This window comes from Heptranchias perlo, chromosome 6 (genome assembly GCF_035084215.1).
Source record: "Heptranchias perlo isolate sHepPer1 chromosome 6, sHepPer1.hap1, whole genome shotgun sequence".
Taxonomy (NCBI): domain Eukaryota; kingdom Metazoa; phylum Chordata; class Chondrichthyes; order Hexanchiformes; family Hexanchidae; genus Heptranchias; species Heptranchias perlo.
In genome coordinates, this window is record NC_090330.1 from 74,415,082 (window position 1) to 74,430,593 (window position 15,512).

General features: G+C 48.8%; 1 protein-coding gene across 1 annotated transcript in view; it reads left to right on the forward strand.

Annotated features, from left to right (window-relative positions):
* The window catches only part of myo16 (myosin XVI), a 773,985-nt gene that overhangs the window by 695,231 nt on the left and 63,242 nt on the right, over window positions 1–15,512 (forward strand). Inside the window, exon 28 of the mRNA XM_067986709.1 lies at window positions 2,747–2,849. Coding sequence (XP_067842810.1) covers window positions 2,747–2,849 — 103 coding nt within the window. The remainder of the gene's footprint in view (window positions 1–2,746; window positions 2,850–15,512) is intronic.

Here is a 15,512-nt window from a genome sequence, read left to right on the forward strand (position 1 = left end):
CTAACCACCAACGGCATTACCATCACCGCATCCACCACCATCAACAACCTGGGGGTCACCATTGATCAGAAACTCAACTGGACCAGCCACATAAATGATGTGGCTACAAGAGCAGGTCAGAGGCTGGGTATTCTGTGGCGAGTGGCTCACCTCCTGACTCCCCAAAGTCACTCCACCACCTACAAGGCACAAGTCAGGAGTGTGATGGAATACTCTCCACTTGCCTGGATGGGTGCAGCTGCAACAGCACTCAAGAAACTCGACACCATCCAGGACAAATCAACCCACTTGATCAGCAGCCGATTCAACACCTTAAATATCCACTCCCTCCACCAGCAACATACCGTAGCTACTATCTACAGGATGCACTGCAGCAACTCACCAAGGCTTCTTCAGCAGCACCTCCCAAACCCATGACCTCCCTCACCTATAAGGACAATGACAGCAGGTGCATGGGAACACCATCACCTCCACGTTGCCCTCCACATCATACACCATCATGACTTGGACATATATCGCCGTTTGTTCATCGTCGCTGGGTCAAAATCGTGGAATTTCCTACCTTAGAGCACTGTGAAAGCACCTTCACCACATGGACTGCAGCAGTTCAAGAAGAAGGCCCACCACCATCTTCTCAAGGGCAACAAAGGATGGGCAATAAATTCTGGCCTTACCAGCGACGCCTATATCCTGAGAATGAGTATAAAAATAATCACGGGATGAGAAGCACAGTTTAGTGATTTGTGCTCCTGGCATATGTGGTATTTTTACTCTTGTAGAGGAAGCAGGAACTCCTTCTTCGTATCAATAGAATGATAATCAGTTGGATTCTATAATGGGCAGGCAATCTGCTCTGCCAGATTACCACCCGTAGGGTGTATTCACAGTGAAAGTGTAGGTTTGCTTCAGACTGGCACTCGTTAATGTACCAGGGCTGTTTCCGTTCCGAGGCTCGCCAGTTTGCAGGTTTCCACCCATTTGCTTCAATGGGGCTGGCTAACACAGAAGTAGAAAACCCCAGCCATTATGTAAATTCAGCCTGATTCCGTGTCAGGGCCCAAGCTGACACCAGTATAAAGCAGAGTGAGACTTCCTGAAGTAGTCAGTTCAGGCCTTCACACCCGTTTCACGCTCCACACAACTTGTAGTGTGAATGCACTCATTGTGAGTGCATTGTCATAAATAAACTCATTTAGGATAGAGTATTTAAGAAACAATGTGTTCCTTATTGCATTGCAGATAAAATGCTGAACTAAACAACAGGAGTACAGATGGAATTTTTCAGTACTATATCTAATCCTCACTTCTGTACACACAAGTCCATTAATACTGTCTGATCACTCCTTTAATGAAAGGAAAACAAATTTCTCTTATCTTGGAAAGGTCAGAGGACCAGCTGTACATATCTGCTCTTTGTCAAACTGTTAATAACAAGACTCAAATTGCTGCCACAAGGATACTTTTTTCCCACCCAATCCCCATTCATTTTAGCTGAAGCTCTTTCATCTGCTGAGAGCAAAAGGTTAACACTGACAATGTGCTGCTGTTTCTTTCAATTTTGCCAAGGATGAGCAATCTGTTGAGACTACCCTTGTACCTTTCACGCACGCATTCCTTGTTCTCTTCTGGTCCCTCCTCTTATCTTTCAGATCTATTTTTGAAAACTAGGAACAGTGCTATTTTAACACAAAATGTTATATGAGGAATTAGAAATATAAATTCCCACATGTGGTGAAGAAATTTTTAAAAACTAAATAGTTATTAACATTAGCAGAAGAATAGACTTGAATGCAAAGCAGTGTTCCCCATTCGGTACTCGCTCCTACTGTTTTTGTAAAATTAGCGAATGGAAGAAACTAAACCCACTTGCTTTGTAGATATTGTGCTCACGTAATTACAATGGTGAGCACACTGAAGAATTTGCACCTTAAGAACACAGTGAGATCCAGATCGATTTTCATATCAGTCATCTTTACAGGGACTAAAAACATTTAAGAACAAGATTTAACCTCCCCCAAACTCCATTCCCTCACCCCCATTATTCCTATCTGTCTTTATGTTTGTTACCTCAGTCCCTTTATCCTGTTCTTTCTGCTCACAGTGGATATACTGCACTGGAACTTCCTGGAATCAGCTACCATCTCCTGCTCTCACTCAGTACAATACCCAGAATTAATTCTATGTGGAAAGGAGAGGAATTCTGTCGGATGTCAGTACATTCCCTGCTGGCTTTCCAATATCAGAAATCTCCGTGTCATTGGGGTGGCTAATTATTAAGGGAATACTTGGCAGTTTATCCACTAAACTAGTTGAGGATCCATTCTCAAGTGCCACAGCTTGTCACCTGAAAAGAAACTCAGTGAATAAAAGGAACACTTTGGATTCATGAAGACAATACATGTTTAGAATTTTTGAGGCCTAAAAAAATTGAGGATCGTATTTGCTTCAACACCTGTCATCTTTAAGTCACCATTTTGCAGCGAACTGCAAATGAATCACAATATTGGATTGTCAAGAGATATAAACTCCAGTGGTTCTGATATCCGATTACTACCTCTGATAGTTTGGATTTCCTTTTGCTCCCTCACAGGGATATTCGATAAAAGCCTCTCAACACGTATCTTGTATGGCTCTCAAGATAGCTTCAGAGAGAAGGATTCTGAGCATCATTTTGTGACAATGTCACCCAAACAAAGGAACAGAGGATCATAATTATTTCTGTTTTTGTATCCTGTTTTCTGCGCAGATACAGGAATCTGGCTGACACAGCGCTGGGGGACAGAAAGAAGCTTTCTGCAGAAGAGAAGTGCCGTCTCACCCTCCAGCAATGTAAATTACAGGGCTGGCAGGTCAGTGACTGTAAAAGTGTGATCTATGCCTGTTTGTGGTGACTGTATTACGACCAATGTGTCAGTGAGGCAGAATGACATATGTGTGTCATTAAATAAATTGAAATAGAAAACTTGTTACCCTGAAAACATGAGTCCAGCATTTAGCTCATGTTGATTCTGCTTCTGATGAATTCATACATACAAGGATCAATTCTCAGATCGGGGGCTCCAAAAGGAGTACTAGCAGGGAGCACTGGTCAGGAAATTGTGGGCCTACACCTCTGATTTTTGGTCCATTTGCTTAAATGGTACAGTAAACCAGTGGTTATGAGTTCAAATTTGACCATGGTAAGTTATGAATTCAATAAATCTGGTAATTTGTGGGCTGGCACCAGAAAAATGACAATGAAGCCTGCTGGATGGTTTGAAAAACCCAACCAATTCACTAATGTCCTTCACTGAAGGTACCCTACCACCCCAACCTGGTCTTGACTTCAATGTGACTCCAGTCCCACACAATGTGGTTCACTCTTAATGATGTCAGAGCATCTCGGAATGGGCAATAAATGCTGTCTTGATAGTGTCGGCCACATTCCAAGAACAGCAAAACAATATGCGGATTTCCTGACCAGTGCTCGCTGGGAGAAGCTGACTGGGCAATCAGCTCTTATAATGTTGCAGTCAATACCAATTCGTGGGATTAAGTATTAAAAATTGCATAAATTTCAACAAACATGGAACCAAGCACAGTTTAACATTGTGCAGTACTGTATTTCAGTTAATAGAGATTCATTTAAAGTTCTATTGGGAAAAATGAACAGAATGTGCAATGAGTAGAAAATATTTAAAAGAATCATTTTACTATAGGGAAAATGCATCGCCCCTGAACTAGATTGCTATCTCCATTGCTCCATTAATGCTATTTTTTTAAATTAAAGAAAAGTTTTTGATTCAATTGTTGGTTATTTGTCTTGATCAATTCTTTTCTTCAATGAAAATCTAAGGGTAGATTTTGCAAGATTCTGCTCCCAGCACAGAGTCTCGCTTGACAGGAGCATGGATCGGAGAATCAAACATGAAGGTCAGTGCTCATGGCACTCCTGATTTTCAGATGATTAAAATGAATCACTGGAAAATCGGGAGTGTCACAGTTTGGTGCACTGACCAAGGCATCCAATTTTCCAATCAGTACTTTCTTCAAACAGGACTGGAGCCTCAAAAAAATTCACATCAATTGTTAACTTTCTCCTTGCTATGTATAAAATTGAGTATTTTTCCCTTTTGTGAGAGTTTCTGTTGTTGTTTCTGTTCCATTCTCATTAGAAGTTGTGATCTAATTCTGTGATTTGATCAGCTTTATGTTTAAAGTGGTGAGCACTATAAGAACAATCTTGCTTTTAGTTTGACCATGAATTTTAGACATCCCTACCTCTAACAATCATAGTTGTGTTAAAGGATTCTCAACACAGCAAGTTTTTTCTGCAATAAATGTATTTCAATTTCATCACATCTCTTTTTGGGCATGTTGCAATAAATTAGGATTTAAGAAAGAATCTGTTTATCTTACAGTATCTAGTCAAAGTGCCACTTACAATTTACTTACATATTTATTTACTTACCATATTTATTGGCTAATGCCATGCACCCATTTTACATTCTACGTCCACATCTGACTGAAAAATATTAGAAAAAAAAAGACATTTCTTTTCTCTGAGAATTACAGTTGAGCTGAAAAATTATTTACTTTGTAAAGTGAGGGTAGATTATCCTCTATTGGAGCTTCCCTGGGGAAACAGGACTCCATGATATTCATGTCCCAGGCTATTTGCATGGCTTGGGGACAGGCCCTTCGCCTGGCCGGGCCTAGCATCAAAAAGCCAAGGAATGCAACAGTCAGAAAGCCCAGGGTCCAAAGTTCATCTTGGGAAGGGGGGGGGGAGAAAATTACTTTTAGACTTTGTCCCAATAAATCCTTTTTAATTTTCAATTGTCCCCAGGACCTTCACAGACCCTCCAGTCAATGTTCATCCAAGCACAGACCGATGTGCCATGTTTCTTCAGGCGCCCCTCTGCTGAGAGGCCCAATGACCAAGGAATGCAGAGAGTGAATTAGGAGGCCGGGAACATTCCCTGCTCCACCTCAGTTAGAATCGCAGAATCATAGAAAGATTACAGCACGGAAGGAAGCCATTTGGCCCATCAAGTCCGCGCTGGCTCTATGCAAGAACAATCCAGCTAGTCTCACTCCCCCGCTCTATCCCCATCGCCCTGCAATTCTTTTCCTTTCAAGTTAAATGTTAACACTGGGCTTAAGCCCATTCCATGCTCCTCTTCAGGATTTCCTGGAGCTTTCCAATTTGACCTCACTGGAACAGTGCCTGAGGAAAGGGGAACATTTACAATGTCAGCTAGCATGGGGGCCAGGAAGGGAAGTTGGGTGATCGGCAGTTGAGTGGGAATAGGGTCTAGGGAGCAGATGGTGGATCTTATGGACAAGGTGAGCTCGAGGGCATGAGGGGAGATAGGAGAAAAACTAGAGAAAGGTATATGTTTAGGACTAGGGCCCGGGAGAGCCTGCAGGGAGGTTTGGCTTAGTGGGCAAGAGGAAGGCGGGGCGAAGCAACAGAGGCTACCAAATTAAGATAAAGGCTCTCTTTGAACCTGGGGTGATTGGAGACAATGCAATTAAAGATATTAGCACCTTGATAAATACTTTGCCAACTCTACTACAAGCTACACCTTTAACACCATTGAATTTCAAACATGTCCACTTCACTCATCTATAGCAGTTAGCCCATGTGATGCTTGTAGTGGGTGGTGGTCTGTGTCAGCTTCACCTCTGACTTCTCAGCAGTTCGAATCGCTCCCACTCCCTTGGTTCTAGACCTTGGACTTATTTGGGGGTTGTGACAAAAGTGCAGCAGACAACTGGTTTTGGTGCAAGAAACTTTGATCTTTATTCAAGAGAGGAAATACAACACAACAATCTTAACACTTTAATGAAATGGGGAACACTTCGGTACACACGAGGGAAGATACCTCACCCCTCCCAATCCCACTTTACTAGCTAAGTTGGGCTCTAAAGGACCAGAGATCATGCTCACCAAACGAATCCTTGACTGTTGAGCTGGTTCATGATTTCGGGATTTGCTGTATGTGTTGGTTGGTGTCTGCCGTACCCCGGACGCGGTAGAGGACTTCAGCTGTGTAGCTGGTCAGTCTTCGTGAGTCCGCTGATACGGTAGGTTGCGTCTTGGATCTATCGGGTGAGTACCCACTTTTCTTCGTAAAGTGAAAGGATTTAGAGTCTTTTGAGTAGAAAACTCACCCAGGGGTAAGTCAGGAATAGATTATAGAGTGGAAATTTTGCGGATCTTCGGTTTTCTCCCGAGTTGGTTTTCTTTGGTCGCGGTAGCCCAATATTACCCGGTTGGTTGGTGGTAATATTTGGTTGGTTGTTTCGTAAGGCCCTTGTTGCTGCGAGGTGTCTGATGGTCACTGGGGCTGTCCGTGCTGGTAGTGAGGCGCACTTGTGGTGACACAATATTTCCCAGCCCCTATGAATGCTACCTGTGGGGGAACATGGCCTTGTGCCATTACCTCCATGGTACAGTTAATAGACTGTGCGCCAGCAGCTTTAAACCCGCACTGTGGTCTAGAATAGGCAGTCAAGTGCTGGGGACACAGTATTATGTGTGCACCCCGGCTCCGGCACCTGGAGAGGTCTGTACCTGTTATAGCGTGCTTCCACTTTATGATATAAGGTGGGACCGCTGCGTAACGGACGTGTGCACCCCCTTGAATGATCCCAATGTTCTCCACCCTGTATACCAGTGCGGGTTGGGCTGTCTCACCCATGACTGGCATCCTCACTACTATCCCCATGATCGTGTGATTGGAACGCCCACAATCTACTGGGACAGGGTAGGCTTCAGAGGCTAGGCGGAGCTGACACGGGCTCAGCGAATTGCTAAACGGGTGGAGGGCTGCGAGGTGCTTGTTGCTGATCCAGGGGCCTAAACCCTGTTTTAAATCCTCCAGGTTGCTGCGGCCCTCGCCCAGCAACCATGCCCCGTATAGCACACGCACCTCATTCTGTGCGGCCTGATCCGAACCATTCCTATCCTCCCGTATGAGTGCATTTACTGTTTTTGCGTGTCTTTCTAACTCAGCAATGATCTCCTTTAATTGGACCATCATAGCTTGGTCCTCGTGTAGCTCTGAGCCTACTTCTGTGTTTTCTTCCGTTAGGATCTTTCGCAGTTGGGTTTTTAGACCATTTATTTGTGTTTGCAATTCTATATCGTTCAGGCTATTTATTACCAAGGATCCTGTATTGTAGGTTGTGAGAATATCGTTCCAGGTTCCCCTTCTTTGTCTCCCTGCGCCCATAGTGTGCTCAGTGTGTAATGTGTACAGCTCTGCTTTGTCTATGTTGGCAAAGTCGAATTCGTAGAATTTCCAAAACATTTCTTTTAGTGGGGACATGTATAGCTGTCCTGTCTCCTTAGGGCACCATTCAGGTAAGTGTACTTCGGTAAGGTTTAGGATAACTGAAGCTACTGTGCAGTGTACCCCCTGGTATAGTACCTTTTCGGTCGGCACTAGCACTAACCCATTTCCTGGTCCCTTAGTGGTGGTAGGACATCTCTCTATTACTGTCCATGATGTTGGGGTCGTGGGCAGGGGCATTCAGGTGCGTGCTACGAGTTCGGTGGCGTTGACTGGGATCGGGGAGTGTGGGAACGCACACGCATGCAGGCTAGAATCCCACTCCATCCCCTTCCCGGTATCTTGCCATTGTCTGGAGAAGATGATGGATATGCCTGTGGGGCAGGCTCTCTCTGATCCCCACATGCAGATATTGATTCCCTGTTCCAACTCCCACCACTTATCCCAACACACACTCACTTTTCTTCGGTTCCCTGTGATCGTCCGGTGGGTGTCGTTCCCAATCGGCTGTACGGTCCCCTGTGTCCCTGCTCAGCTTCCTGATCCACCACCACCTATCCAGGGGTATCCGTCCCTTGCATGTAAGACACACGCGTTTCCCCTCAGTGACACTGACCCTTGTAGCAACAACCTGTACCCTAGGGCACGGGATGGAGACCTCCCCGTAGGTGAACCCGGTCTGGCTGGAGTATTGTGTAGAGTTAGACCCCAGCCACCCTGGCCACTTTCCCTCGTGGAAGTAAATAGCAAGCTCCTCCACACCCGGTTCACCACCCCCAGCGGTAACGATCGGCGCTCTCTCTTCCGAGCACCCATAAATGTGGGAGTCCTGCGCGTCCCCTCGGCCACCGATGCTCACCCCTACCAGGGCGATCAGGAGAAGAACCCTCCTCATGCCGATTTCCTCTCTGTAGGGACACACAGAACAGATAGCCATGTTCCGAGAAGGTTCTCTGGCTTGACAGGTGATCGAGTCTCGAAATTTAAACTTACTTATTGTAAAATAATTAAATAATAATAAACCTAAAACTACCAAAACTGTAAAAAAAACTTAACATTGATCAGAAAACTATGCACATCCCCCCGCCCGTCTCTGGACGTCCAGGCTAATTCCTGTTTGGCCTCCGTCTTGGGCGGCTTCTGGGCAGCCCATACATCTGGGCATAAGGTGGCCTGTACCGCCGGGCCCGGAGAGTCCTTCTTAAAACAACTGGGGGTTTCCCTGAGTTCCAGATGATTGGGGGAGTGTCCCTTCCTGTACTACAGCACACTACCCACTTTGGTCTGGCTGCTGAGTCCCTGTCCTGTCCTATGGGTTCCTCACAGCCTGAGGCCACAGGCTGGGGACCCCTCTTCCTAGAACGATCCCTGACCTTGGGCATTCTTTTACGGGTTGCAACCCTTCCGGGGCTGAACCATTGAAACTGAGGTAACCACGGTAGTTTTGGCTGTGGTGTGCGAGGAGACCTTCTTAGGGCTCCGGCTACCGGGGGTGCGTCCGAGTCCCAAACAATTAGTGGGATGGGCCCTCTAGTGACACACGCTACTGACCCACCGGTGCGATCTGTGAGTCTGCCACAGCTGCTGGCTGAGGATCTCTATCTTTAAGGCGATTCACCCTTGCTGGCCGTTCCCCTTTCTCGGGTGTGTACAGTTTACACTGGTTAATGTGGAACCACTTCGTGTGGCGGGACATCTTTATGGCGTAGACCATGGGGCTTGCCTTGTCGACAATGTTGTAGGGCCCCACGTACAGTGGTTCAAAACTCCCAACCCGGGCAAAATTTCTAACCATGACCTGATCTCCTATCTCCCACTCGTGGTGCGTACGGGGTTCTAACAGCAGTCGGTTACTCCGATGCTGTTTTCCCATGTTGCTAGCAGCCTGCCAGTGAACCTGTTTAAGGTGTTCACGCAAATTCCTGACGAAGCTGTCCCGGTTCACCTCTCTGAGCTGATCCTCCGTGAGCACCGGGACTAGCACATGGGTGGGGGTCCACATAACCCTACCAGTCATGAGCTCATGTGGGGAATACCCCGTGCTTTTTGACTGGCTGGCTCGGATTCACATTAGGACCAACGGTAAGACTTCTACCCACTTCTTGGGTGAGTCTCCCGTCTCCTTCTGCAACCTTTCTTTAATGGTACGGTTTAAACGCTCCACAGGACCCGGTGATGTGCCATTTCCCTTCAATGCCGAGTACCCTGAGGGTCTCTTGCATGACCTGCCCGGTAAAGTGACTCCCTTGGTCGGACTCCACATACTGCGATAGTCCCCATCGTGAGAACACTTCCCTGACCAGGATCCTAGCCGTACCCAGTGCTGTGGCTGTTCGGCATGGGAAGGCTTCTACCCACTTTGAGAACACATCCACCAGGACTAGGCAGTACTTGTAGCCTCCCTGGGCGGTGGGTAGGGGCCTGACGTAATCGACCTGGATCGACTGCCATGGTCCCTCTACCCTCCTGATGTGTCCCATAGATACCTTTCTTTTCTGGGGGTCTGGGTTGTTAGCTGCACACACCAGACAGCCGGCACAAAACTTGCGGACATCTTCCCTGAGTCCTGGCCACCACCTTGTCTGTTCCACCCGTTGCCAGGTGGTCTCAGGTCCGGGATGCCCCCCTCCTGGACCCTCATGGGCCAGTTGGAGGAATTCCCTTTGGTGCTGCTGCAGCACCACCCACTGCTCCCCCCTGAACAGCATGCCTTCCTTAACGGTGATGGCTGCTGTGCCATACGGGCCCTCTACCTTTTCCCCTTTTGTAAGCACGTTCAGGACGGTCTTGAGGACGGTATCCTGGGCTTGGGCCTGCTTTAAGTCCAAGGCCAAAGCTACCCCGTGTGCCTCCCTTGTCCCGGATTGCAACTACCGAACCTGCTTGGTACGGATCCCAGAATACCCCTTCCCTGGCCCCCTGTTTGGCCAGCTCGTCTGCCTTTCGGTTGCTGTCCCAATTGGGCTCTGTCTTTGAATGGGTTTTGACCTTATGGATATAGACATTCCCTTCCTCCCTTACGGCCGTCATGATTTTCTCCAGCAGAGGCTTAATTGCCAGGGGTCTCCCGTCAGCGGAGGTATATCCGCGACGGGACCAGATTTGCCAGGTATTCCGTACACGAACTGCATGTGAACATACTGTCCAAGCAAATCGTGTACATGGGAGGGAATTTCTCGGGGTGTGTGACCACGTACACTACCGCGGACAGTTCAGCCTGCTGGGCGCTCATGATGCTGGGCAGTTTAATTGCCAGGGCAATGTCCGCCTCTGGGTCATAAACTCCACACCCGGTAAGTCGCTCACCAGCAGATACTGTGCTCGAACCGTCCACATAGATTTTGCGGCCTGTGGGGTGTATCCCGGCCCGAAGACCTATGTTGACTTCCCATACCCCTTCAATGGAACACCGGTGGGCAGTCCCTGGGTAAATCATGTTGGCTGCGAGCTTCGGTTCGCAGAGACCTTTCACCTTTAGGTCCATCTGCGAGAGAAGTAGGGTCCAGCGAGCGATGCGGGCACTGCTCACTGTCCCGTCTTTGATTCTCCCATCCAGGAGCATCTGGGTGGGCGTGTGATGGGTGAGGAGGGTGATGGGAGAGGTGCCTGTGAAGATCAGCGATCTTTTCACAGCCCAGTGAGTGGCGAGGAGGTGCCTCTCACAGTTGGAATAGCCCTTCTCCACATCGGTGAGTATCCTGGAGGAGTAAACCACCGGTCTCAGCTGGCCGTGCCACTCTTGGAGCAGCACGGCACTCAGACTGTCCCCGCTGGCTGCCACCTCCAGGAAAAACTCCTTTCCCCCATCAATAGCCCCTAGAGCTGGCACGGTCTGCAGATCTTTCTTTAATTTGACAAATGCTGCCTCGCAACCCTCGTCCCATACCCACTCTACACCCTTGTGTAGGAGTCGGAGCAGAGGGGCTGCTGTGGCTGCGTAATCTTCATTGAAATCTCTGCAGTACCCGGTTAGCCCTAGGAAAGATCTCACTCCTGTAACTGTGTTGGGGGCAGATAACTCCTGCACTGCTTCCCTCCTAGCTTTATCGATGGCCCTTTCCCCAGCGCGCACAGTCAGCCCTAGGAATTTTACTTCCGGTTGGCCGATCTGTACCTTCTTCGTGTTTACTTTGAAGTCTTCTTGCCTGAGCAGCTCCAGCAGTTCAGCCAGTAGTGGGCCATGTTCCTCTCCCTCATCAGTGAATAGGAGCAGGTCATCCACATACTGTACCAACTGCTGGGGCCGGCTGAAGCCCTTCAAACAATTTGCCATGCATTGGTGGAAAATGCTAGGGCTGTTGTGGAAGCCCTGAGGTAGGCAGTTCCAGGTGTATTGTTGGCCTTTAAAAGTGAAGGCAAACGTGTACTGGTCCTCTCTCCGTAAAGGGATGGACCAAAACCCATTGGAAATCTCCAGCACTGTGAAGGTGGTCACAGATGCTGGGATACTTCCAATGAGGTCGGCGACGGCTGCGACCGTGGGTGTACAGGCGGGGATGTTACGGTTGAGTACCCGATAGTCCACTGTGGCCCTCCAGGAGTTGTCCGGTTTTCTAACCGGCCACAGTGGAGAGTTTACGTGGGTGGCTATCGGTCTCAATACCCCCTGTTTTATTAAAGAAGCCATGGCCGTTTCCATGTCTGCCTCCGCCTCCCTGGGGAAATTGTATTGCTTCTGTGGTCGGGTCATGGGGTCCCCACTCACACTCATCTTGACCCCGTTTACCCTCCCACAATCGTGCTGGTGAGTGGCAAATGTGGCGCGGTGTGCTCGCACAAGTGCCTGGTATGCCACCGGAGTGTTACTGACCATTTGTTCGAGGTTGTAACCCTCCTTTGGTTTCAGGGTGCACAAGGTTTCTCGGGGATGACTGCTACTTCACTTTCTTTGCCGGTACATGCTCCCCACAGACAGTGGTTCCTGAGATCCACTAGAATCCTGTGGTCTATGATAAAGTTGGCCCCCAGGATCCCCTTCGCTTCCTGCTCCCATTTCATTAAGACACACGTCCACTTGGTGTGGAGTGCTCCTAAATGAATGGACAGCGGGATGGAGAACGAGCCAGCCTGCTCGTTACCTGTAAACCCCACTAAGCTGTACGGGACCCCGTTAGACAGAGGTGAGGTGGCGGGGTTAGCTGAATAGACGATGGTGCTCGATGCTCCAGTATCTAACAGATAAGTCCCTTTCACCTTCTCCACCTCCATCTTAACATACGGTCTCTTCCATACATCGTATTCCAGGGGACACAGGTAGACAGGCTGCACTAGTTCTAGTCATAGGTCTGTGTTGAGTGGGGCAGATGGGGTTAAAACACCAGTGGCGGTGGCTACCTTCCCTGGGTCATTTAATAAAGCTCGGATCGTAGCTACGACTGAGTCTAACGTGCGGGGAGCGGTCAGGGTTTCGGTTCTTGGGGCAGGAGCTGGGGAGTTCTTTCCTATGTTATCCTTCCACGGATTTCTACAGTCCTTCCTCCAATGCCCATTCTTCCCGCACCCGAAGCAGTTACGCTTCGTGTCAGAAGGGCTACCTCCTTCCTGGTGCCACTTTTTCTTATTACTAGGTTTCACTTCATGTATTTTTCCTTTTGGTGGGTGCTCTTCTGTCCCTCTACCGTTCCGGTAAGCCAGGGTCAGTTGTCTGACCACTGTCTCCTCGGTGACCCGGGGTCTTTCGGGTCAAACCACAGCTCAGCCTTGGCTCTGATCTGTGGCAAGCTGTTTGCCACCAGGCTTCGGAGCCAGTGGGTCAGCTCGTCCCGAGTCAGGTGAGCCCGGTCGAGAACCCCATTACAGGCACTCTTGTACACAGGCCACAATCGGTCTGCGAAAGCCTTCGGGGTCTCCCCTACTAGCTGTGTTGTCCTCTCCACCCGGGAGAAGGGACTTCCATCATTCATACCCATGGCCTCCAGAACTTCCTCCCGGATAGCAGCGTATCCGCCCTGCCCTTTTTTACTCTCCACAGAGAGGGACTGGTAGAGTTTGCTATTCAGGGAGAAAAGAAGTATTTTTGCCATCTCGGAGTCATCGCAGTCGTTGATGCCCGCTGCCTGTTCCACTTCCATGAAGTGGACCGAGAGGTCCCCTTTTTGGGTGAGCTTACTCAGTTGGCCTATCATAGCCCGAAGCTGTTGGGTGCCATGGGGAGCCACGAATTGGCTTTCAAGGGGTCCTTGACCCCCACCACCGCCGGGCGGGCCAAACATTTGCTGCCGGACCGGGCACATCGGCCCCGGCTCCGACCTTTCCTGCATTGGTTCGCCCACCCCTCCCTGCTGCCAAACCAAGTTAAAACCTGGCGCCACAGGTGGTGGTGGTGTGCACTCCCTGCCAGCCTCACAAATCGTCCGTCCCTCCTGCTGCCAAACCAGGTCGTTCCCCGGCGCCACAGGTGGCGTTCGAACAGTTTCCCCTTTCTCTTCCAGGTCCACCTGGGCCGCACCCGGGCTTATTAGGCATACCATGCCTTTTGCCCTGGACAGAGCAAGGTTCAAACTCCCGATTTGTTTCTGGCAGGGGTCGTGATCTCCTGCCTCATACCCCCTAGTGCTTGCTATCTTGTAAGCTGCCTGGACGTCGCTCAACCTCTCCTCCTGCTCTCTTACTTGCTTGGCGAGGCGGGCGTTCTCTTCCCGCAACACCAGTTCACTGGTTTTAGCTTCGGTGACCTGACACCGAAAGTATTCCTGTTTGTTTCTGTGTTTCTCTACTGTCTGCATTTTTTCCTGAGTTTGGGCGGTTAGTTCTGCCAATAATCTTTCCCCTGCTCTCGCCCTTGCGTGAGACAGTTGAGCTGATTCCCGCAGATCTTCTGTCAGTGCCTCAACGTGTTTGTCTAAAAGCAGGATCTGTCGCTGGGAGCATACCAACCAGATGGCTTTCTCCACAGATTTCTTGTGGTCCTTGCTCTCAGTCCACTTGGCTGCAGCGTCCATGGGACGCTCAGCGCGCAACAGGCTGAGTACCCATTTCTTTGTTATATTTACATTCCTGAACACATAAGAGGAAATCCTCTCTTCCATCTTGGTTCTCTCCTCAAAAACAGTGTCCATTACATCATATCCCTTTTGCCAAGGTCCCATCTCGGTCGCCATTATGTAGGGGGTGGTGGTGTGTGTCAGCTTCACCTCTGACTTCCGAGCGGTCCGAATCGCTCCCACTCCCTTGCTTCTGGTCCTTGGTCTTATTTGGGGTAGTGACAAAGTGCAGCAGACAACTGGTTTTGGTGCAAGAAACTTTGATCTTTATTCAAGAGAGGAAATACAACACAACAATCTTAACACTTTAATGAAATGGGGAACACTTCGGTACACACGAGGGAAATTACAGTAGAAAGATACCTCGCCCCTCCCAATCCCACTTTACTAGCTAAGTTGGGCTCTAAAGGACCAGAGATCATGCTCACCAAACGAATCCTTGACAGTTGAGCTGGTTCGCGATTTCGGGATTCGCTGTATGTGTTGGTTGGTGTCTGCCGTACCCCGGACGCGGTAGAGGACTTCAACTGCGTAGCTGGTCAGTCTTTGCGAGTCCACTGATACGGTAGGTTGCGTCTTGGATCTATCGGGTGAGTGCCCACTTTTCTTCGTAAAGTGATAGGATTTAGAGTCTTTTGAGTAGAAAACTCACCCATGGGTAAGTCAGGAATAGATTATAGAGTGGAAATTTTGCGGATCTTCGGTTTTCTCCCGAGTTGGTTTTCTTTGGTCGCGGTGGCTCAATATTACCCGATTGATTGGTGGTAATACTCGGTCGGTTGTTTCGTAAGGCCCTTGTTGCCGCGAGGTGTCTGATGGTTACTGGGGCTGTTGCTCTGGTTTCTTCTTGTGTGTCGGCCTGCTTCTAGAGCTGCTGACCGTCTCTGTTGAACTTCTTTCTGTTGCCCCCTCGCCTTATTGAACTGTTGTCTACCGAGCTGTCGAACTCCTGGCTGGACTGAACATCTCGAGAAAATGGGCCTTCAATTATACTAATTGAAGCCTCCTTATCTGCGCGCCAAATCTGACCCGGTTTATTGTAAGATTTTGGCTGGCTCATTAAGAGTAACTTGTTTATGAACTGTGTGAAGTGCTTCCGGGATGGTTTCATGAGTTGTTGAGCTCTTGCTTGATTGTGGTCATTGTGCTCAGGTTTCGAGTTTCCTGACTGGGCCTGAGATTTCTATGGAGTGGGGTGATTGGATTTGTTTTATGCATGTTTTGGATGGGTCCTGTAATTTGGTTG